A 23,677-nucleotide genomic window follows, 5' to 3' on the forward strand; every position below is an offset into this window, starting at 1 on the left:
GATTTGTGAACTGGACATCCATCATCTGTTATGCCAATCCTCTTTATCCCATGATGTAACGTTTAATATCAGTAAGACAAAGATCTTTTGGATCTTCTTTGTAAAGCACCAGTTAGTCATGGCACCTGATAATGGGGGAGCCTTGGTAGTGATGAACCAATGTGATTATATCAGGAGAATGGAGGATATTTTGACTACTGATACTTACAAGGAAATATCTAAGTGAGTTAAATATAGGCATTGCTAGAATTGCAGGTTATTGTAACGATATGTTTATTAATAATACAATAGATCTACATTTATTTAATTGCATATCTATACCAGCGCCTAAAATTCCTATAATTTTCGGTTCTAAAATTCACAAAGCTTGAAGACCCCCCTATGCGCCTGTTGGTTAGTGCTAGAGGGAGCATAACCTATGCAGGGGCTAAGGTGGTTGATTCTATTTTGAAGAAATATGTAGCGAGTGAAGTTCAGATTTCAAAGGACTCATTTCTGTCAAGAGTAAATCAAACCCCTTACAGAGCTGATAGTTATTTTTTAACTATAGATGTGAGGGATTTATATTCTTCTATCCCTCATACAGTGGCAATGGATTGGATTCCGACTTTGATGAATGTTAAAGGAGCACCCAAGGAGGAAATACAATTGGTCAGCGAATTGCTGGATATAATTTTATCCAACAATTATGTATCCTTTAACAACAAATACTATTTACAGAAAATCGGGGTACCTATGGGTTCTCCATGCGGTGCTAGTGTAGCGAACTTGGTGATGGCATTTTGGGAGAGGGAATATGTATTTACATATCCTCTGTTTCAGGAAAAGGTATTGTTATGTACACGCTTTTTGGATGATAGTTTTATTATCCTAAAAGGTGAAATAACTACAGTGGATCTACTTTTAAATCACTTCAACTCTTCTACTGATTTCTTAAAATTCACTTTCAATGTGGAAAGTGACAGAATTTCTTATTTGGATGTTGATCTTTCCAAAGAGAGGGAAACTAATTGTTACATAGCTAGAATACATTGCAAAGAAACATTCTCTAACAGCTACCTGCAATTTAGCAGTTGTCACCCTTTTTCTCAAAAGAAATCAATCATTAAGGGGCAACTCATGAGGGCTGTGAGAGTGGTGACTCGAGATAGTGATTTGGTTAATGAATGTAAATTCATGGAGAGTCTTTTCTTAAGGAGAGGGTACCCAGCTGATCTAATTTTGGACTTGGTTTGTAAAGTCCATAATAAGCGGGCGTCAGGTTTTTATCTTCCCATATTAAATTCTTCCAATACCAGTGAGAATACAAGTCCAGCTGTTAAAGCTAGCAAGATAATCCACCCCTATAGCCTTATTCTCACATATAATGTGGATGTAAAGGATATTATTTATAAGAATTGGAGTTATCTCATGCAAGATGGGCTGTGTAGAGCAACTGCAAGGGAATTCCCCAAAATAACATTCAGGAGGGGTAAAAACCTAAAAAAATATCTTGAGTCCCAGTATGAGCCTACATTGGCAAGATCTGGCATGTATAAATGTAACATGTGCCGGTATTGTAAGTTTATTATGGTGGGCTCATCTTTTGTCATCAGAGTTTAGATATACTATTCAAGGTAGATTCAACTGTACCAGTTCAGGAGTTATTTATTTAGCCCGGTGTTCTCATTGCCCAGTTTTCTATATCGGCAAGACCGATAGAAAACTAAATGAGCGTATCTATGAACATACATACGCAATTAGAAAAGGTAAGGTAGAAAATGCATTGGCAAAACATGTAAAGGAAAATCCTTCCCACCTTTTCTCATTTACTATCATTGATCATGTTAGATCGGATGGCAGGGGTGCCGTTGATTCTCTCATTTTAGAAGGAAGAGCTGCTATGGCAACTAAGATTGGATGCCTGCCACTACCCGGGTATCAACGATAGGTTGTCTATTTCTTGCATATTGAGATTAAGGAGCCTCATGAGATAGGGCGTAGTATTATTTATTCTATTTCATTTTATTGTTGTTTTCACTTTCTCAATTTCATCAGTATTAGGGATTATGTATTTATTGTTCAATAGAATACTATTAGATTTAACTAGTGGGACATCATGGACTTGCGTGTTGCGATTTTTATAATGATTTTTAATTATATATTTTCATTTTAAGCAGAAGTAAGATATACTGTACTTAGTACGAGGGCATCATGTTTCATGTTTTTTCATACTTTTATACAGTGGCATTTCAACGTTTTTTTCTAAATATTTCTAGCGTTTTTGTACATTGTTAATTTGTTTTATTGCTTTAATCAATATGATAGGGTATTTAAATGAGTGGTGTTTTAAGTGACGTTGTTTCCGTTTTATGCTTTCAGTGTTTCTGAGGAAGTTGGTGAATTTTAAACTGACGAAAAGCTTGCAAAGAAGCTTAAATTCATTAACTCATTCACTCAGGAGCAGCTCAGGAAAAGCTGCCTGCTTAATTCCACCATAGGAACAACAGTGCAGCCTGAGCTCATTTTCAGAAAATCCATTTGTAAAACCATACAGAAAACAAGTGTTCATAACTCTTTAACTATAAGAGCTAGACTAAAAATGTAAACACGAAAGTTGTTCAGCAGACACTGACCTTTCCAACAGTGTAAATGTTGATAGTGTATATCAAAGTCATTATTAAATATTTGGCAAGGAATGCTGATATTGTGCATATTTTTTACCTTTTTGGAAAAACAAAGCACAATATCTTGGTCAATGTACCATGCAGACCCATACAATTTGAATGTAATTTGTTAATATGAATGTCAGCTTTAAAATGATACCTTAACCATTACTGTGTGATGTTCCTTTCTTGAGATATTCACAGAAATATGATTAATATATTTTTTCATAATTGAAAAATAAACAAAGCATAATATCTCATCACCTGTAACAGACAGAGCCTACATATCAGTGTAAAAATTGTGCAGCTGAATGTCAGCTTCAAAATGATGCATCATTTGTGTGATCACCATGCTCCCTTGCAAAGATATGGGCATAATAATGAAAAGTATTGTAAATGTATAATTTTCATAATCGTACAAGACTAAACAAACTGATATCTGTACATGTGTAGAGTGCACAGACATAGTTCTTTTACCATGTTGTAAGGAGTAACACTGTCTTCAAAATGAGGTATTACTTGGCACACTGACATGCTCCCTTGCAAAGTTATTTACCAAAATATGAAAAAAAATCATAATTTCCATAACCTAATTCCAAACAAACTTTGATATCTGCCTATGAGTACAACATACAAGCACCATTCTTTTACCATGTTAGAACTATAAATAATCTTTTCAAAATGAGGTATTACTTAGCGCATTCAGATGCTCCCTTGCAAAAGTTATTTGCCAAAATATGAAAAAAAAATCATAATTTCCATAACCTAAGTCCGAAACAAACTTTGATATATGCACATGTGTACAACAGACAGGCACCATTTTTTACCATGTTAGACCTATCAGTGCTGTCTTCAAAATGAGGTATTACTTAGCACCTTCAGATGCTCCCTTGCAAAGTTATTTACCAAAATATGAAAAAAAAATCATAATTTCCATAACCTACATCCGAAACAAACATTGATGTCTGCACATGTGTACAACATACAGGCCCAGTTCTTTTACCATGTTAGAAGTATAAATAATCTTTTCAAAATGAGGTATTATTTAGCACATTCAGATGCTCCATTGCAAAGTTATTTAGTAAAATATGAAAATAAAAATCATAATTTCCATAACCTAAGTCCGAAACAAACTTTGATATCTGCACATGTCACATACAGGCACAATTCTTTTACCATGTTAGAACCAGCAATACTGTCTTCAAAATGAGATATTACTTGGCACATTCAGATGCTCCCTTTCAAAGTTATTTACCAAAATATGAAAAAATTAATCATTTCCATAACCGTAAGTACCAAACAAACTTTGATATCTGCACGTGTCAAACATACAAGCACAATTATTTTACCATATTGGAACCAGCAATACTTTCTTCAGAATGAGATATTACTTGGCACATTCAGATGCTCCCTCGCAAAGTTATTTGCCAAAAGATGAAAAAAAAAAAAATGTCCATAAGAGTCATTTGCCAAGCTAAGAGAAATGAAATTTACACAACACATTTCATAATACTGTTTTACTATGTTGGTCCGACTTGGTCATGGGTGTTTTCCATTCTTCTCACAAGCTGCATGTTAACAATCTTGCATGGGTGTCCTCATGCCATTGTGGAGGTTGGTCAAGAACAACGCAATGCCCTCCTCAGGTGAATCTTCCGTTCTGAACAGGTGAACATCTTCCGCGGTGATGCCGAAGACAGAAGACAGTCTTACCTTATCTGAAATAAAGCATGGGTGGACACTGACAAGGGTGCACAGAAAGGGCACATGTAAAAAGAAAAAACAGGGTAAGGACCACCGCTCCACTAATATGCCAAGGACAGGCATGGGGCTCCAGATGTTGGTTATCTGTAGTGTCCCATAGCTGTGCTGGCTGCCCACTCAGACTGCTGATAGCACTATGGTCTCATGACCTCCTTCAATGTCAGAAGTCTGCCTTGCCTCTGCCTTTTCTCTTTACATGTGCCCATTCAGCAATGGACCTAAGGGATGAGGGACTGAAGTAACTCACTAATTGCTGTCCTGACCTACATACATTTACTACACATGAAGGGAGGGAGACTGAGTGGAAAGCTACATCAATGCAACATGTAAAAAGACCAAGACTGACCCAGGCTGTGTCTTTTTGCATGTGTCCTTTCCCGGAGGGAATCATGACATCACAGTGGCACACCCAAGCCCATGCTTACCTAGGACAGCAGCACTATGGGACTGTGCTATAGAGTCTCCAAGTTCCCAACTGCGATCCAGGTGGATCACAAGATCCATGCTGGCTGGGTATTCCCGCTGTGATGCATCCACCAACACAACATTCTGAGATGGGACAGCTTAAGGCTTGGGCTGCTCCCTTTTTAGTGACTCCCAGAACAGCAGAAGACAGTCTTACCTTATCTGAAATAAAGCATGGGTGGACACTGACAAGGGGGCACAAAGGGCACATGTAAAGAGAAAAAGCAGGGTAAGGACCACCGCTCCACTAATATGCCAAGGACAGGCATGGGGCTCCAGATATAGTGTCCCATAGCTGTGCTGGCTGCCCACTCAGACTGCTGATAGCACTATGGTCTCATGACCTCCTTCAATGTCAGCAGTCTGCCTTACCTCTGCCTTTTCTCTTTACATGTGCCCATTCAGCAATGGACCTAAGGGATGACTGACTGAAGTAACTCACAAATTGCTGTCCTGACCTACATGCCCTCACCTACATAGTAACAGCCTGGTCACAACAATGTTGTAACTGTGTGCTCTGCACATCTTACTGCTGTCAGCAGTCTGCTAGACTCTTATGGCCATGGTACTCACCAAAGCATTCCATGCATAGGTTAATCTTGCAGGTCGGGCATCCCCATGATGGTTCAGCACGTTTACCCTTGCTGGCACAGTTTTTGCATCGTGCCTTCCGCCATTTCACTGGAAAGTGTGAGCCTTGTTCAAATCGTGTCATGCGCTCTGGGACTGTAATCTCTATGCATCTTTTCCTTTTCTTGTAGGTGGCCAGGAGGTGCATGCCTAGGTTTCTTCTAAATTGTAACTGGCTTGATGCAATAACACGGCCAGAACGTGAAAGCTGCCGGTGGCTGGCACTCTCACAGAATAAAATGTAAGCATTCACTATGGCCACATCCCATAGGAACCAGAACAAGTACAGCCACCATTTCCTTGCCTTTCGAGCAGTTGGATACTGCGTCCTGAGCTGATCTGCTTGGTCCACCCCATTCATGTATGTGTTGTACATGTTTACAACTGGTGGACATGGCACTGCAGCTTTTGTTCCATCGTGCTGTCTCCTGCGTGTGCTGGAGACTGTCAAGGTTGGGTTACTATTAGTTGACAGCAGAAATACTGGGTTGCTATCCTTCCATTCAGTTGCAAGCAATGGTCCACTCTGCAACTGCTTGTAGAACCCTCGAGGTGCTTTACCAATGGCTTGTCGGTTGAATGTTACAGGCCATCCAGACCTATTGGTGCGCATGGTTCCACAGCAGTACAGACCATCCTGCAGCAGTTGCTGTGCCAGAGGGACAGAGGAGAAGAAGTTGTCAAAGTAAATGTGATGCTTCTTTCCAATCAGCCCACGTGTTAGGTCGACCACAACTCGGTGTGCCAGTCCAACCTCTGTGGTCTGCTCTGCCTTTCCAGTGTATACCTGGAATTCATGCACATAACCATTATGTGTGTCAGCCAGCACCCATACCTTAATGCCATACCTCTCCGGCTTGCCAGGCATAAACTGTCTAAATGTCAGACGTCCACGGAAGCCAACCATGGCTTCATCTGCTGCCACCTCACGATGCACATTATATTGTGACCTACATGCATGAAGCATGGCATCCTGTATTGGCCGTACATGATGGAGCTTGTCATGACCCACACAGCCCTGTGGTCGTCTGAGGTTTTTGTCATTGCAGTGAAAATACTGCTGAATTTTTTCAAACCTCTCCCGGGTCATGTACTCAGCTATTGGGAAATGACCATACAGATGGTGTGTTTCCCAGTACTGCCTGTATTCTGGAACATGCACAATAGACATGTATATTCTGACACCTAGAAATGTGCGTATGTCTCCAAGACAAACAGGACTCCACCGCTTATCCACCTTGCCTGCTAACAGCCTGCCTCTGTGCAGCATAGCGGTTAGTTTCATCAGCAATAAGTGAGTACAGTTCCTCTGGGAACATCAAATTGAGGAAATCCACCTCTGTGCTGTCTGAGTCCAGGTTGGTGACTGGGCCGACTGGACACACAAAGTCATCTGTGTGAACTGGTGTTAGCCGTTTCTCCCACGATAAGTTTCGTGGTTGGCATGATCGCCGTGACTTTCATTAGCCTCCCACAGTTTTGAACCAAAACTACTGGGTGGTTAACATTTGGTACCCTGTGATCAGTTACATTACCCACTGGTTTGTACTGACTTCTGAGTGGAGTACTTGCACAAATTCCATGCTGCGGCACACTCAGATCCTTGCTTGACAAGGAACTACTTCGGCTCAGATCCAGTGGACTTTCTACATCTGAATCAACCTGCTGTGGACTACGCCTGAGCTCATGTATAGCAGGAAGCATATCCACTTCCCCTTCAGCACTAGGCCTGGCTTGGACGATGGAGGACTGCAAAGGTCCGGTCAGGCCAGGTCCTTGCCGTAACTCAGAGGCAATTCATCCTCTGTGTCAAAATCTGATTCAAGTTGATGACCACGATTGTGTGTGCCATCATATCTTAGTTGGGCTAGTGGCATGTCATCCTCACTGTCGTGGTCAGTTTCATCAAGAGTGGTGAGGTTGGGGGTAGAGGGTAGGGGTCTGTCAGGAATTGCTGGGACAGGGGCATCATCTTTATCAGCAGTAATGGCCTTCTCACGCAGACGTGCCAGTGGAATATGATCATCGGCATCATAATCGTCATCCTCACTCTGGTTTGCCTTACGTTGTGAATCAAGGTCCAATTCCATTTTAGACCCATTGGTACTACTGTCAGAATCAGTATCCTCGCCCAAGTAAATGTCGGTTGACTTCTTAGCAGATGGCATCTTCACTGAGGGGTGTGATGTCGAGAGAGAGAGAGAGAGAGAGACAGAGAGACAGAGAGACAGAGACAGAGAGAGAGAGAGAGAGAGAGAGAGAGAGAGAGAGAGAGACAGAGAGAGAGAGAGACAGAGAGAGAGAGAGAGAGAGACAGAGAGAGAGAGAGACAGAGAGAGAGAGACAGAGAGAGAGAGAGACAGAGAGAGAGAGAGACAGAGAGAGAGAGAGAGAGAGAGAGAGACAGAGAGAGAGAGAGAGAGAGAGAGAGAGACAGAGAGAGAGAGACAGAGAGAGAGAGACAGAGAGAGAGAGAGACAGAGAGAGAGAGAGAGACAGAGAGAGAGACAGAGAGACTAGCCCGGTTTGGGTAGCATTGCTTCAGTCTAACCAACGACCTCTGGGTATGGGAACTGATTGCTGCAGTATATACAACTGAGTTCATGACCTTTCCTCTCTTTATAGACTTGTCTCCCCTGCAAGCAGGCCGTGCATCCTTGGCTGGGCCAGCTCCTTGCTCCTGTCCCAGAAAAACATCCTACAGAGGAAGGAGGAACAGGTTTCTAATATTCATGAATGATGGTGCTTGGGGGCATATTTTACAGTTCGGTAAATTAAACAGATTCATGCTCATAAAGTCCTGTTTTATGATTTTTCAGTCCTACATCCCCTGCTAATACTAGTGCTAATACTAATGCTTTATTTCCAGTTTGAGCATGAGGATATTTCTCTTTGCATACCATGTCAAAGAGACATACTGCAGGTGACTTGTCAAGTTCTTGGACGGATGAGTTACAGCATTTTAGCTCACCTTCTTGCTTTGTGGGTTACACACACTAATATCTATCTATATATATATATATATATATATATATATATATATATATATATATATATATATATATATATATATAAATAAAATAAGGGGTTTCATAGGCTAGGTAGTTGATGAATGGGGGTGGTGGATTGCAATGACTACAAGCAGAGAAAAAAACCCAGTCTGGCTTGTGCATTCATCAGTGTGATAACGACTTTCACTTGTGTGAATAACAGTGCAGCTCCTGATTAGTTTTACCTGAAAAAGTGATAATGACTCAGTGCTATGTTGAAACTGACTTATTGCAAAGGTGATAATGACCTGCCTTTCATTACTGCAAAGGTATGCATGCTCAGACACAGGTGATAATTGCTGCACATAACCTGTTGCGTAGGTACTCATTATATCTCCTTGTGCAGCTGTTGTGTAATACAGTAATTCAGTAAAATAGTATAACACTTAGCCCTTCCTCCCATCTAAGTTGCACACATTACTGACAAAAGCCAGAAAAATTGCCAAAATATAACATAGCTCCATGCAGGTAGTAGTCATCAAGTAATAACCTTTATCTGACTCAGACAACTACTGAGTATTATCAGAAATGCAAGCAGCCTAGACAAAATCTCAACCTTATGTGGCTAAACTGTAAGTAATAAGAAATACAGCTAATAGCCATTCATTAAAAATAATGATATTTAATGATGGAGCCACCATGCGGGCTAAGTTGTACTACATTGAACTAATGAGTGTGTCTGTTTACCAGTAGGCCTGTTAACGGTGGATTTTGTTTTTGATGACTTGCAGTATGTGAGTTTGTGGTAAAAGTATGGCATTTCATGGTAGGCAATACTCTAATCTTAGCAAAAGAATATTATAGTTTGCTAGGACCTCAAAGTCATTTTCCATGGCTTACTGATCAGTGGCATAGCTGGAGTTTGTGCTAGTAAGCTAGTGAGATTGCATTAGGGAATGGATTGCAAACTGATAAGTTCATAGTTACTAGGTATCTCCGCCAAAGTAAAAAATACAACACAGTACAGTATCAGCAATCCATCTACATACTGTGGAAGTAGAACCCATAGCCTTCTGCATCAAAAACAAGTATACTACCTGTAATAATACAAACAAACTTGGCAATCCACTACCAACATGCCCAAGGTTGTTTTAAAACTTCAAAAACTGTACAAAGGATTCTTAGTTTATTTTCCCATACATAAATAGCACACGTAACACCTTTCACAATGTCAACTCTACTTAGTGCAATACTGGCAAAAGATAAACCAAAGAAGAATAGCATCTGATCACAAAAGCTTACATTATTAATAATACTGAAAGCTCCATTTTATATTTCCATATACAAAAACACCAATCGGATAAAAGCAAATGCCTGCAATGCCAACTACTCTTGATTTTTCATTTTATGCTGCAAAAAGAAATTCACAGTAGCAAAGTACCCAGACAGCAGTTCAGTACAGGCTTAAAATGCAGATATTACTTATGAAAACTAAAATTACGTAGTATAATGACCACATTCTAAAGAACCGCAAACACATTTAACTACTTTATATAAATTAAAAAAGGTGAAACATATGCTAGAGACTGTAAATATAAAGAATGCAAAAAAGTCAAACAAGTTTCAACACCAGTGCCTGAAGTGATACCTCTACTAGGCAGTGTGAAAGTCAACTTCAGTAAGCACAGGTGTAACCAGGCATACACTGTCCACTCAGATGAGTGTCATTTTATTCTTTAGCACCTCTCAGAAACACATGGGTCTCAATCATAATTGCCAGGACGTCTAACTCCCTACAGTCACAATGCAGTTCAACATGTATGTTTATAAACACACAAATGTTCCTCTAACATTTTTCTGACTGTATAGAGGAGCAGCTGAGTGATACATTTTTTAAGTTCATAGGGTGCAATATTTACAATATATACTGTCACATTACCCAGCATTTAAAAAAAATGTACATACTGTCTGTGGGTACAAAATAGAAATTCCTAAGCGGAAGGACATAGTATCAATCTTTGGGTATTCAACCAGGACAAACAGACATTTTTAATTTCTTCATAATTTCATACAAGTTAACAGATGCTATCATATACACACAATGATGACACATGAGTTTTCACTTCTCCCCCACAAGTCTTATCTTCTGCCAAGTAAGGCTCCATTTCTAAGCAAGTGGTCTATAATCTTCTAACCTGGTATCCAGTCCAAAAACCTTATTCTCACCTTAAACCATGATGTTTCTGAAAATCTACTCCACTGTTGCATGAACAGAGAGACTATGCTAGTGCCACAGTTAGTCCCTTGAAGAAAATGCAATAAATAGGACCCTTACCAGTTGTATACCATTCCTAAACTTACTAGAAAAAATAAAGGAGGAGGGTGTAAACACTCCCCTGAAAGACAAGATACAGAGGTCAGTTCCAATGCGGAACAACTGTCACCATGTTTTGCTTACATCTGCATTATAAACATCACTAAGAAAAAAATAGCAATCAAAATGTGCCATATTCTTCACCGTAACCCACAAAAATTAATCTTTATAGTTACCACGCTGATCCTTCCGTGCTGCCTACTGACTTCACATGTAGACTTATATATATATTTTACCACTTACTTCAAAATAAAAGCCTAAAACATTTCTCCTGTACGTGCGTAAAGTAACTGAATTGACATACTCCAATTTAGCTAGGCAGTAGGCAAGGCTTGTAACATTCAAATTGCAGTAAAAAGGGAACTGACACACTCCATTGCAAAAGAAAAAAAGAAAGTTAGCTAGGTCTCTCTCGTTTGAAATAGGTCTCTCTCATTTCATAGGTTCATATGGAAGGTACTAGGCTATTGGCCCTAGGGCCTATATAAGCCTAACCAAAGGTACCCTGGCTTTCGCCACCCAAGAAAATTATTTTCCTGTGCACCTAATAGACATGGAAAGATTTCACCTTCATATTTCAACTTTTCAGGGATAACCTAGGAGCACTATCTGGATAAGTGACCTGCTCATAGTCGCATGATATGCAAATTACAAATGAGAAAAACAAACTTTTCAATCGTTCATTACTTTAAGTTACATACCAATAACGATATGGCCACAGTCCACTAATTAAACTTTGGTCACTAACATTATAAATTTCTCTTTACCACTGCATCAACAAGCCAGTTTAGTGCTTTTCTTTTCTCACAACATTGTGTTATCAGCTGATAAACCACCCTCAAAACTGGTTGGCAAGTCACATCTTAGACTGCAGATAACAGAGATGACACTGAGCACTCATTACAACATCCCAAAGCAAAAATTCAAACTGAAACGTACTTAGCATGTCCCAGGTAAAAAAGGAAGATACCAACAGAGAAATTATACAAAAACTATCAAGACAGAAAATAGAAAGTACTCAACATGCGCATCAGGACTGCAAGGCTTAACCAACTAATCTGCTACAAAACCTATAAGTCTACTCACACCTGTGGCTTAAATTCCTTGCTGTCAAGAACCCCCCCCCAGGTGGAAAAAGACCCTTGTAGTGACATCTTGATGTATGCACTACCACCATCAGAGTCATTTCACTCCTTACTAAGAAGCTTATGAGCTATAATTTGGAGGCACAGGCAGCACAGCATAATCTACAGGATGAAACATCTACATGCAATGAGTTCCCTTCCTTTGCAAAATGTGAAATCAAAAAACGAAGACAAAATCTCTCAAGGGAATCCTTCTCATACAGCTCTACATATGCAAAGATACATACCTGCACTTGCTGTTCCTACAACTCAAGAGGCCCGAGTAACCATTCTCAGCTACTTGGTGGGCATTTTTTTTTTTAAATTTTAGACAGTCACTAGCTGTGTGCACTTAAGGATTTACTCTTAGTACAGCTCCAGGATTACTTTGGAAAGTGTTCAGTTCACATGGCAGAATGGCAAGAGCATGTCACTAATACACAACGGTGAATGAAGGAATACTTGCACAGAAAGCTTGTTGAATCTATAGCGGGTCAACCACACAAATGCAAATTAACTAGTAAAACTACAGTCAAAATTACACCAAATAACTGCTTTAACTACAAAATGGCAGCAAGCCTAGAAGAAAAAAAATCATACCAACTGCTTAAAAACATAAGATAAAACATTACTCTATCCAGCAGCGCACTGCTTGTGTACAGACTTTCAGCGTAACTGCATGCCACAGAAATTCAAAACCCAGCAAATAAACTAAAGCCAAACAAGTTGCAATTCGAAATTAGAATTCTTACGGCTATACCACTGTTTTAGCACGAGAACAAAAAGGGTTGTAACAGAACATCTGTATTGTTTTGTAGGAATAAAAATGCACTGACCACCCAAGAATGCTATTACCATCCCACTAATATGCATAACGTGATAACAAACTCAAGTGCAGTGTAAGATCACTACACACACAGCCACTAGGTGCGTGAATATACAACACATTATGATGGGAGCATCACAATTAACGGAACTTCAACTTGGAAATACATGCAGCACTCGTTTTTCATTTCTTGGACTTCTGTCTTAGCAAAAATGCTAAATTCAAAAGTAAATACCTGTAGCAATATTAGCACAGTGCCCGGCTAAGACACACTATTCCTTTTCCACTACAAGCGACCCATTCCTTGGAGAGAGGCTTCTATAACTGTATACCCACGTAGAGGCAAATACTTTATCCTTTACTTCCAAAGCCAGCACTCGGACGAATGTTTTACAGTACTACCAATTACCTATACCTCCGGTTAGACTCTCGGTAGGTTTCACTCTCCAAGCAGGTTTCACTGATAAGGCATTAGATTTGTACATGAAGCTATTCAGGCATATGGGATAACTTACCTGCACAAAAGAAGCAGTTCTTGGCCAAATCGAAGCGGGATGCAGTTAAATCAAGCCGAGGACAATGCAAACAGGAATTCCAACCGCCAAACCGGTGTGTCTCTCAACGATCTTTCTGCAATCGGTGAGTGCGCAAATCAAATAGAGGGATCCAGCAGCAGGTAAAATCGCCAAATATCAGGAACAAAAGGGAAATACCTGCTGCTGGAACCTCTATTTATTGGGGATAAACAAAAGAAAATAAAGTTGGGGGTGGAGTTGTTAGGCAAGTGGTGGCTTGGATTGCAAGAATCCGATTGGCTGCCACCACTTGCATTATCAACAACTTTAAAATGGGATTTTCGACAAAATGTTTAATGAGACCTTAATGTAAAACATGCTGAATCGTAACTGTATATGGTACATTATAAGCTCAGCTACGATTTCAGCATGCTTTACATTAAGATGTGCTACAAATCTGCACTAAAGTTTCACTCGCTTGTGGAAGGCACTCGGGGGTAACAGCTTGTAATTGCTATCGTCTCATAGCGCGCTCGGATGTAAGCACAGAGGCGCTAATGAGTCGGGGTTAATGAGTTAATAAAGTCTGTTATTCCAGTGTTACCGGTCTCTTTACTGGATGTTTTTGAGGAGCGGAGGAGTTCTGTTTCCTTATTTCGGTACAGAGTTTGTGCATGTACTTGGCTCGTTGAAGTGCCTCCACCCTTCCTTAGCTTTGGGAATCAACCCAAATGTGATGACTGCAACAGTGAAACATGAAGAACATAGTACAGTTGTGTACACTTACCATAAATGTAGATGTTCAAGTGTATTCACTGTTGCAGTCCTGGTTACCCTCCCTACAGCCCCCTGACTTCTCTTTACTTTTATCTCTCTTTTATGTTTGGCATATTTTATAGCATGTGTATTTGCTTTTTGCTGGGGTTGTTCCATACCATGTAATTGCTTCCTATTGTGGGGGCACCAGACATCTGGGTTAAGAAAAACTGATTTAATGGCGTCTGCTGCATGTTTTATACCCCTGATGACCTGACGTCATGGAAGAAGTGACAGCATATGATGCAGAATTCCCAAGACTCTGGTATTCAGGCTGGCTGAGGGCTACCTGCAGGCAAATAGCCCAAATGTGATGACTGCAACAGTGAATACACCCGGACATCTACATTTATGGTAAGTGTACACAACTGTACTATCCTCTAGCATCCTCTTCAAAGGCCTCAAGTTCAGGGAATTCTTGGGGATGTTGAGCTAAAAATGGGGATGACCCACTGGCCTCCTGTCCTTCCCACAGTGGACAATGACAAAGGCCTTTAGACCCACTTAGCAATTCTTCAGGTAATCCTCTTGCTGGTTGATCTCCCCAATACAGTGGTCACAGTACCTAGAAAGGCAGACTGTATTCTCTAGCCACTTTGGAATTAACAATTTGAGACACCCAGGCCAGACACTCCAGTTCCCGCAATTGCCCTTGGAAAGGCTTAAACTCATCACAGCCCTGTAGCCCATCAACTAGACAAAGTGCTCAGGGTGATGGCCTGCTTTGGGAAGTGTGTATACATCCTGGTCATGTTCTTTGAGGACATTAAAATGCTGTGCAAACAAAGTGAATTTTTAGTGGTATCTGACCAATGTACTTGTTCACTTGCCTTATGGACTATTGGCAATAGTCATCAATTCTACCCATCACGATGATCTTATGATGCAGGTTGTAAATAGCTCTGTCAATTTGGCTAAAGCTGAAGGATCTGGCATTTTGGTCTGCTGGCAAGTGTGGCTCAGTCTCACAAATTTTCATACGAACAGTAAGGTGACATTTATGACCTCCCTTTTCCAGGCCCATGCATTTTGGCCCCAAGGTCAGTTCTTACCTAGACAGTGTGTCGAAATGGGTTGACTCCTCACTACTCTGGATATTATATTTTTAGCTATAGCAACACTGCTTTTCAGTATGTATGAGAATCTGTGCACAGCACTGGTTTAGGCATGGTGTGCTGCAGAAAATCCATCCACAATGTGTAAGGAACCATGAACACTTAGTAACGTTCAGAAAGCTCATAAGTGTCCTCAACAGACCTTGATGGCTGTGGCCTACTGAAGTGTACTTGGCAGTAGTATTTCTAAGGCCTTGCCTGCTTGTTTTTCTCTGGAGACAGTCATGGGTTGTCTGCCGAGTTCTATGCCATTTGATTTGCAGCAAACATGCATATGGCGTGTATTCTGGCTAACCAGTTCAGTAACTATCAGAATTGTATCTTTACTGTGTTGGTATACCATCATATTAGGAGTCAGATGCAACCTGTAAGCATGACTGGATGGATAGATAACATCAGAATTGCATTTTATAATTTCTCTGTTTTTAATTTTTTTTTTTTTTTTTTGCTATTGCAAAGATGGTTAATTTTGCATGTTTTGAAATGCTTGCAAAGACAGTTAAGTGACATGTTTTGAGATGCTGTCATTTCTTTTGCCTAAAATAAGATTATAAAAAACAGTTTATAGTTGTATATGGCTGAGTATCACTGTTTGTCATACAATTTTTTTTAAAGAAAAAAAACTCAGTATTGCAGACGTAGTGAATTGCAGTTAGGTTTAAAGTATGGGATAAATGACCATTAGAAATTGACAGATTGCAACATTTCCTAGCATTCCTTTTTCCTAGCATTCATTTTAAAAGGAAAGTGTTTACTATCTGTTTTCTTCAGAGTAACACACACACACAGGTTATGGTTGGTAGATGTGACCATCTGCGTGCGACAATACTAACATCCTATCCAGGATTTGTCTCATTCTTTGACCCACAGAGTGTCAGGTAGGCTGTCTGACTCTGAAATGATTAAAGCAGCTATTGGAGAATGAATAAATAAATAAAATATCTAAGAAACAGCCTTCTGAGTTAAATAAGTTTAATGATAAGCTAACACTGTGGTATTAAAAAAAGGGTTTATATTGGAATGGGGCCTTGTAGTACACGTGTTCGGGAAAAATAACAGAAGATGTATTTTGATTTGGAATGAAAGTTAAATAACCTCTGTAAAAGTATAGGAAAAAACAATATGGTTCATAGCATTGCCATCCACTTGTAAGCAACTGTTGTCATTAAGCAAGTATGTATTATTTTGTAGCCCATTGCACATGAAGTACTTTCTGCGAATAATCCCTTTCCATATTTTGTATGATGTACTGAGCACATTAAGAGAATCTGTTTGCACTGACTTAGTAACTATTTTTTCTGTTGCAGGCACCATGCTGTAGTAAATTTTACATTTGTCGTCTTTGCCATGATGAAAATGAAGATCATCAGATGGACCGATTCAGTGTGTCAGTAGTACAATGTTCAACATGTAAAAAAATTCAGCAAGTAAGTCAAGACTTTTTTGGCTTCATGTGTAGGTTTTTGCACTTATTTGTTATCATGAAGAGCTGTAGTATTTTTTTAAGCATGCCTACAGGAGTGCTATGTTTTGTTGAAACAGAAGTGCATGCACGAGTCAGATAAGTTTGAGCTCTATGTTTTGGAAATGGTGTTTTTTCCCAAAATTCACCAAAGAAAGAAGATAAGCAGATTCTGTGCAAAAAACAAAGTAACTGTATTTGCCTTTTATGTAAGTAATGGTAACAATGAAGGTGATTATGTTGAGTAGCAAGGAATGAGGAAGTTCAGAGGGCTTGCCTTTGCAGAAACACTAAATTCAGGCAAATGTCCATTTGTAGTGTTCAGATTTTGCTTCTGTGCATACTTGGTGGAATATTTTCTTTCTTTTGGGAGACCCAGTGCAAGGAATTGTGCTATTAGAAAGTGGATTGAAAACATAGTAAACTGGAGTTTGGATGTTCATCGTTAGATCAGTGTTGCAGTAGTCTAGGCTATATGAACATATCCTGCCAAGGATTGGATGAATGGCCAACTTCCTAAGGTTTAGGGCAACTTCTTTATGTCCTAACCACTGTACAGCTCAAGAACAACAATATAAAGCCAGTAGTTAGGGCGCCAAATCTTCAGAACTTCCTTGCTATCGGAGAGTGCTCTCTTCTGTGGCCTTTGAGTGGCTATTAGGCAGTTGGAGATTCTGGGCAGCTAAGTACTCCATTGGGGATTACCTTTCAATTTTACCATTTTTTGTGAAGAAAAGTTTAACTTTCTGTCAAAAGTTGTTGCTTGGGGCTAGGGCTATTGCTTTTGTTGGTTGTTGCTAAAGAAAATTTTACCTCAAAACTTAATTTTGTAGTCGAGGTTAGGCTGACTTAACAAGTCTGTGCTACATGATTGTTAGACACTTCCCAGTAGAGATAAGGACCTGGGTTCCATCTCTTTGGTTGTTCCATCCCTAATCCACAAGAAAAGAGAAGTTCTATGGCAGGTTTTGGTATTGACTCAGGTTTCCTCTTCGTCTTGGATGTCGATGAGTAACTCTGCTAAAGCCATATTGGATTCCTCAGGCTGCTCATTATTTTCTGTTGATCCCCCTGGTGTTTCTCAGGAAGCCTCTAAGGATATAGATAGAGAGGCAGGCACATTCCCTGTGGCTGTTTGGCAGTTGGGCAAGGGAGAATAACTCTTGTTGGCACTGATTGAGAGAGCAGACATTGTTCCTTTGTGATGCTGCTCTGGGAAGCTTAATGTCCTGGGAAAGAACCATACCTTGGAGTGCTATTGTATTTGGGGCCTTTCATTTAAAGGAGACACATAATTAGGCATTTTTTCACCTGTATCCCATCACCAAGGGCAGACAGGGATGACTAATTAAAGCTTTCAGTGTTTACCTTCTGAGTATCCCTTTTGTTTAAAAAAGAAAAGGTTTTCCTCTTCAGATTCTACTTCTCAGTTTGAGGGACAGGAAATAGACTGAATACTGTGTTTCTCAAGTTACGTCTGCACAGAATGGGGAGTGTGACTGTGGGGAAAGTTAATCATATTCGCCACCTGAAGTGTTGTCTTTTTTTCTGATATTGTTGCTAGAATGAAGGAGTTGTGTCAATGAGAAGTAGTAGTACCAGAGTCCAAGCAAAGATGATATGATTTGCTGCAGGTGCATTTTCCTCAGCCTGCAGCAGCGTTTTTCATATTTAGAGAGGATGCATTTCTTGCAGCTGGCAGTTTGCCTGATGGTCAGCAACCTGTTCATAAAAAGTCTTATAAATTTATACAAAGTTCTCCATACCCACAATTTTATTTTTTCAAACCCTAGACCAGACCCTGCCATAATTTCTCTGGCAAACACCTTATGGCAACTAATTATGTTTCTTCTGACAAAGATGGGAAAGTCTTTTAATCACTTTGGGAAGAAAGTTTTACTAATTCCACCTTAGCCTTCAGAATAGTATATTGTGAGTCTTGTGTGTTTAAGTTTTTGCTGGCTTCCTTTGACAGTATGAGAAAATTGGTGACATTCCTTCTTCCAAGATTAAGACATCTCTGAAAATTTTAAAATTTTCTATGTATCCAGTTACCACATACTTTTAAAATGCTCTTATGACACTGCTGATGCTGTTTCTAGAGCAGCTGCCGTGGGGATAGTGATGAAATGATTTAAATGGCTACTTTTTCAGAATTTACCAGAGGATGTCAAAGCTGAACTTCTGAATACTGCCCCGAATAAAGAGGTATTATTTGCATACCTCTCAACTGTATGAATTTTCGCAGAATGTCCAGATTTGTGCCTCATATTTTTGGTCCATTTTTCATAAAATCATGGTATTCTGGTAAATTAGTGCCAAATTATGAAAGATTGAAGTTAGAAAATGAGACCTTTGAATTTCGGACTTCATACCCTTTAGAAAATTCATGCTAATGCAAAACCTGTTATTCTATCAACTTTCTAAGTTTGTAAGAGCAATATTTAAAAATCGTCCCTATTTGGGGGCCTTTGTCTCACTTTTATTTATGGCTTTGTCCAGATTTCTTCTCTAAGAGGTTGAGAGGTATGATTATTTGTCCCTTTTTCTGCTGAGGACCTTGAAAGATTTGATGAACTGAAAGTTATTTCAGGTGATTACTGAAACCTTCCTTACCAAAAATACAGTTGAACAGTTGAAACTTTCCTTCTAATTATAGGAAACAGAATAACAGTCTCAGCAAGGCCCAGACTAACAAAATTGATTATTTTCAGAAATCTCCTGCCTTCCCATCTTGGCACACCTTTAATTTTTCCCCAAAAATCTGGCTCTTCATTTTTCTCTCTCTTTCTGTTTGGCAAGTGGGCTGATGAGTGGTTCATTAAGGACACAGATAAAGATTCCTCCTCATCCACCTGATCAAACTTTTTTTCCCTCCTGTCATTTAGCATATACTAACTCGGGGGGGGGGGGGTGATAGAAACTGTCCCTCCTTCTCGGAAAGGGTAAGCCTTTTATTCAGAAATGTTTCTGGTACCAAAGAAAGAAAGAGGATTCATGAAGACCAGTCCTAGAGTTTTCTTTCTAAACCAGTTAGTGATAGCTCCAAAGTTCAAAATGTTATCCCTTTACAGTCTGTTACTTGCCATTCCCAATTCACAATCTTTAGTGACCTTGGATTTAAAAGGTTTATCACATTCCTGCAGTACCAGATTTCAAACCTTTCTTAAGGTTTACTGTGTCTGGATCTCACTTTCATTTCTTTATTTTGCCCATTGGGTTATCCACTTCTCCAACTATATTTGCAAAATGTCTAGATCCAGTGATAGCCTGCAAGGCATTCACATGTTCCCTTATTTAAATTACTTGCTTATCTTTGCATAGTCTTTTTCAAAGTGTCAGGAATCTTTCACTTGGGTGAGAGGTCTCCTTCATGAACTAAGGTTTCAGGAGAACATCCAAAAGTCTAGCTTTGACCCCTTACTGTTTTTGTGGGTTATGTCCTAGATATCTTGTTTCAAAAAGATTTCTTTAACAGGCAAAAGTAGATCTATACCTAGATATATTCCTGAGGATTTCCACTTAAACTAGTGTTTCTGGAAAGGAATTCCTCAGGATTCTCGGATTCATGGCATCCACAATTCTCTTGATCTCTCTAACCAGACTCCACCTGAAAAGAAGTTATGTGGTACCTAAAGTCACAGTGGTCAGATCAACATACTCTGATTTTTCAGATTCTTGTTTTGGGGGTTGTTAAAAGGGCACTGCTGTCATGGAAGGACCAGTTTTATTTGAATGCAGGTCTCCCGCTTTCCCTTCCAGCTCCAGCACAGTCTGTAACTACATATGCCTCTGACTTTGATTGGGGAGGAGTGTCAATGGGAGTAAAGATGTAAGGTCTTTGTCATAAAAGAGACCGTTCAAAACACAAAATGGATGTTGGTTGTAATAAATGCTGTCAGCTCTCTTTCTATCATCTGTGGTCCCCAGGATCATTACAAGTGTTTACGGACAACACCACAGAGATGTGTTTACATAAACAAGGGGGACCCAAGTCTTGCTGCCTGTACAGGCTACCCATGGTAGCCTGAGATACAATTTTCAGCACAGTCCCACTGTACAGGCATCTGTCATCCTGTCAGAGCAAACTTTTGTGACCGACAACCTGAGCATGATGAGGACAGACTCTCATGAATGGAAACTGAATTGAGGGTCTTACAGGAATTGTTCCAGCTGTAGGAACAACTTGGATCTATTTGCTTCCATTTACAATATCAGGTGACATAATTCTGCTTTAGGACTCAATGCAAGAAGGTCTAGAAAGCAGATACACTCTTTTCTCCTTGGACAGGAATGTTCCTATATGTTTTTCCATCCTTTTCACTGATATCCAGAGTCATTCTGAAGATTCATAAGGATTCTCCACAAATCATTGTGGTGACTCCCTTTTGGCCCTGGCAACATTGGTTCTCTCTTCTTATGGAATTGGCCAAGGGCAATTACCAAACATTTCCTCACAGGCTAGATCTACATGCATAAGTCAGGGTGTGCTTGCAGTTTAAAATTGGGGGTTTATAAGTGAACTTTCTGGATGATAAGAGTTTTAATACCTTTTAGGCACACATTTACTGGGAACATGCAGCAGGTATTAAAAAAGGCAAGAAAACCTACTACTAGGAAATCGTATATTAGCAAATAGGAAAGATTTTTTAGTTGATATTGAGACTAGAGTCAGGGCCCTTTTAAGGCTAGTTTATCTCTAGCTCTACACTATTTGTGTGCGTCATCTTCTGGCCTGTTTTACTCCTCTGTTGAGTTTCATTTGTTGGTCATTTCAGCAAGTCTGTCCATGGATCCTGGGGGGGGGGGGCTTGTGATCTTGTTTTTAGAGGGATTAGCTCTTTCTCCATTTGAACCAGCTCATCAGACTGATGTGCAGTTCTAACATGGAAGACAGTTTGCTGATTGCTCTGACTTCTACAAAATGAGCATTTGAGTTGCAAGTGCTTTTCTGGTGGCTCAGCGTTTTCTGATTTTTCACAAAAATAAGGTTTCCCTAAGAACTAATCCTTCATTTATGCTTGAAGAATGTTGTCCTGTCTGCATACTTTACAATGTACTGCAACCTAGATTCCTTTTTCAGGTCTAGAGGATAGGCCAATTATCCATAGGTTTCTGGACCCTCATCCTCTATCCTTACAGTTACTATAAGTATGGTAATCTACTAGTATAGCTAAGGGTACTGCAGCATTGGTCAAATTATGAGCACAATACAGCTGGTTAAGTAAACATACTGTAACAGTAGATATTCCGATGATCACTGCTGCACTAGATGGTCTGTCTCTCCTCTCCACCCCCCTTATTTTCGTAGTTTTTTTTTTGTTGCAAAGTGGGGACCTTTTCCAAGCATTGACCTTTAGAGGGGTCTAGCCTCCCTCCCACCCTGTCTGTTGGCATGAAAGCTTTGAAGGACTCTGTGTCCAAACCACTCTTTCTTCTGCTTAATGGATTGGGTGTTTGGAAGCTGGCCTTAAGCTTTGGAAACTGGTCAATTGTTATGTCTTTAACATGATATAACCCATGTAGCTAAGACTACTGCAACAGTGATAAGATCTACCTTTATTGTAAGTTTACTTGCACAACTGTACTTTTTCTCTCTCTCTCTCTCTCTCTCTCTCATATTGGCCAAGAACAATTACTACCTGCCTTCTCACACGGGACAGGGGGCTTGTTTGATACATCACAACCTTCAATTTCTTCATCTCACTGCCTGGATTATATAATTTTTTAAATATCTTTTATGCACCTGTTTTCTGAGGATGTGCATCAGATATTAAAGGAGGCTAAGAAACCTGCTAGTAGAAAGTCATATCTGGCTAAGTGGAAAAGATTTTCTAGTTGTTGCTCGTCCAAGAACCAGGACCTTCTTTGGGCTCAGCTGCCTCTGGTTCTTTTGGATTGCCTTCTGGATTGTGTAGGTTTCCATCTTTGGCCTTTCTTACTCCTCTTCGCAATTCATTTTTCAGTCATTTCTGCTTGTCTGCCTGTAGGCTGACCTTTTTCTTTCCATCTACAAGTCAAACAGTTTTTGAAAGGGGTTTTATATGTCCATCCACCTAGAAAACAGGTGGCTTCTCTAGATCTTAACTTTGTGCTTGAAAAGCTTACTGTCTTTTTCCATTTCAACCAGTTCATCAGGCTGCATTTAGGTTCTTAACATGGAAAACCTGTTCTGTTCATTTCTCTGACCTTTGCTAGGAGAGTATCTGGGTTACAGTTACTTAAGGTGAGTCATTTTTGATAAAGACAGGTTTTCTTTGAGAACTAACCATTCTTTTATGCCCAAAGTGGTCTCGAGTTTACCTTGAGACAGACTGTAAAACCTCTCTCTCTGTCCTTTCATGACTCCAAGAACAAAGGAGAAAAGATTATTCACACTCTGGATGTCCGTAAGCAGACCAGACAGTACACAGATAAAACTCAAGCCTTCAACAAGGCTGATTCGCTGTTTGTCTCCTATTAAGGTTAGAGGAGAGGACAACTAGTGCCAGGGAAGATTATTTCCAGATGACTGCCTCTTGCTATTGCATTTTGTTGTACTCACCATAATAAGCCATTTCTGCCACAGTTAGGTTTCATTCCTTTAGGGCTTTGGTTCTTCAGTGGCTTTACAGAAAGGGGTATACTGTAGACGTATCCTAGAGGCAGCAAATTGTTCCCTTTCCCACTTTTTACAAAGTACTACAGACTGGATTATTTTTCCAGGTCCAGAATAGGCTTTCCTAGGAATACTCTTCAGGGGCCCCTGGATTCATAGTTTACTTTCCTCCTACCGTTTTTAGTTCTGTGCTGTGATAGTTGACCCAAGTAGCTTAGGCTGATGCAACATTGATCTAAAATGTTGAACATAGTACATTTGTGTAAATAAACTTATCTTAACTGTTGATTCTAATAGATTACTGTTACATAGCTGCCCCTCCCTCCAGCTCACTTATTTTGGCAGTTTGTCTT

At 39.8% G+C, this 23,677-nt stretch overlaps 1 protein-coding gene across 2 annotated transcripts in view; it reads left to right on the forward strand.

Annotated features, from left to right (window-relative positions):
- RCHY1 (ring finger and CHY zinc finger domain containing 1) overlaps positions 1–23,677 on the forward strand; it is a 690,901-nt gene that overhangs the window by 84,685 nt on the left and 582,539 nt on the right. For both annotated transcript variants that reach the window (XM_044061114.1, XM_044061115.1), the window contains exon 2: positions 16,572–16,691. In XM_044061114.1, the coding sequence (XP_043917049.1) occupies positions 16,572–16,691 (120 nt within the window). The remainder of the gene's footprint in view (positions 1–16,571; positions 16,692–23,677) is intronic.

This window comes from Protopterus annectens, chromosome 2.part0 (assembly GCF_019279795.1).
Source record: "Protopterus annectens isolate FY-2018-M chromosome 2.part0, PAN1.0, whole genome shotgun sequence".
In the NCBI taxonomy this organism is placed as follows: domain Eukaryota; kingdom Metazoa; phylum Chordata; order Ceratodontiformes; family Protopteridae; genus Protopterus; species Protopterus annectens.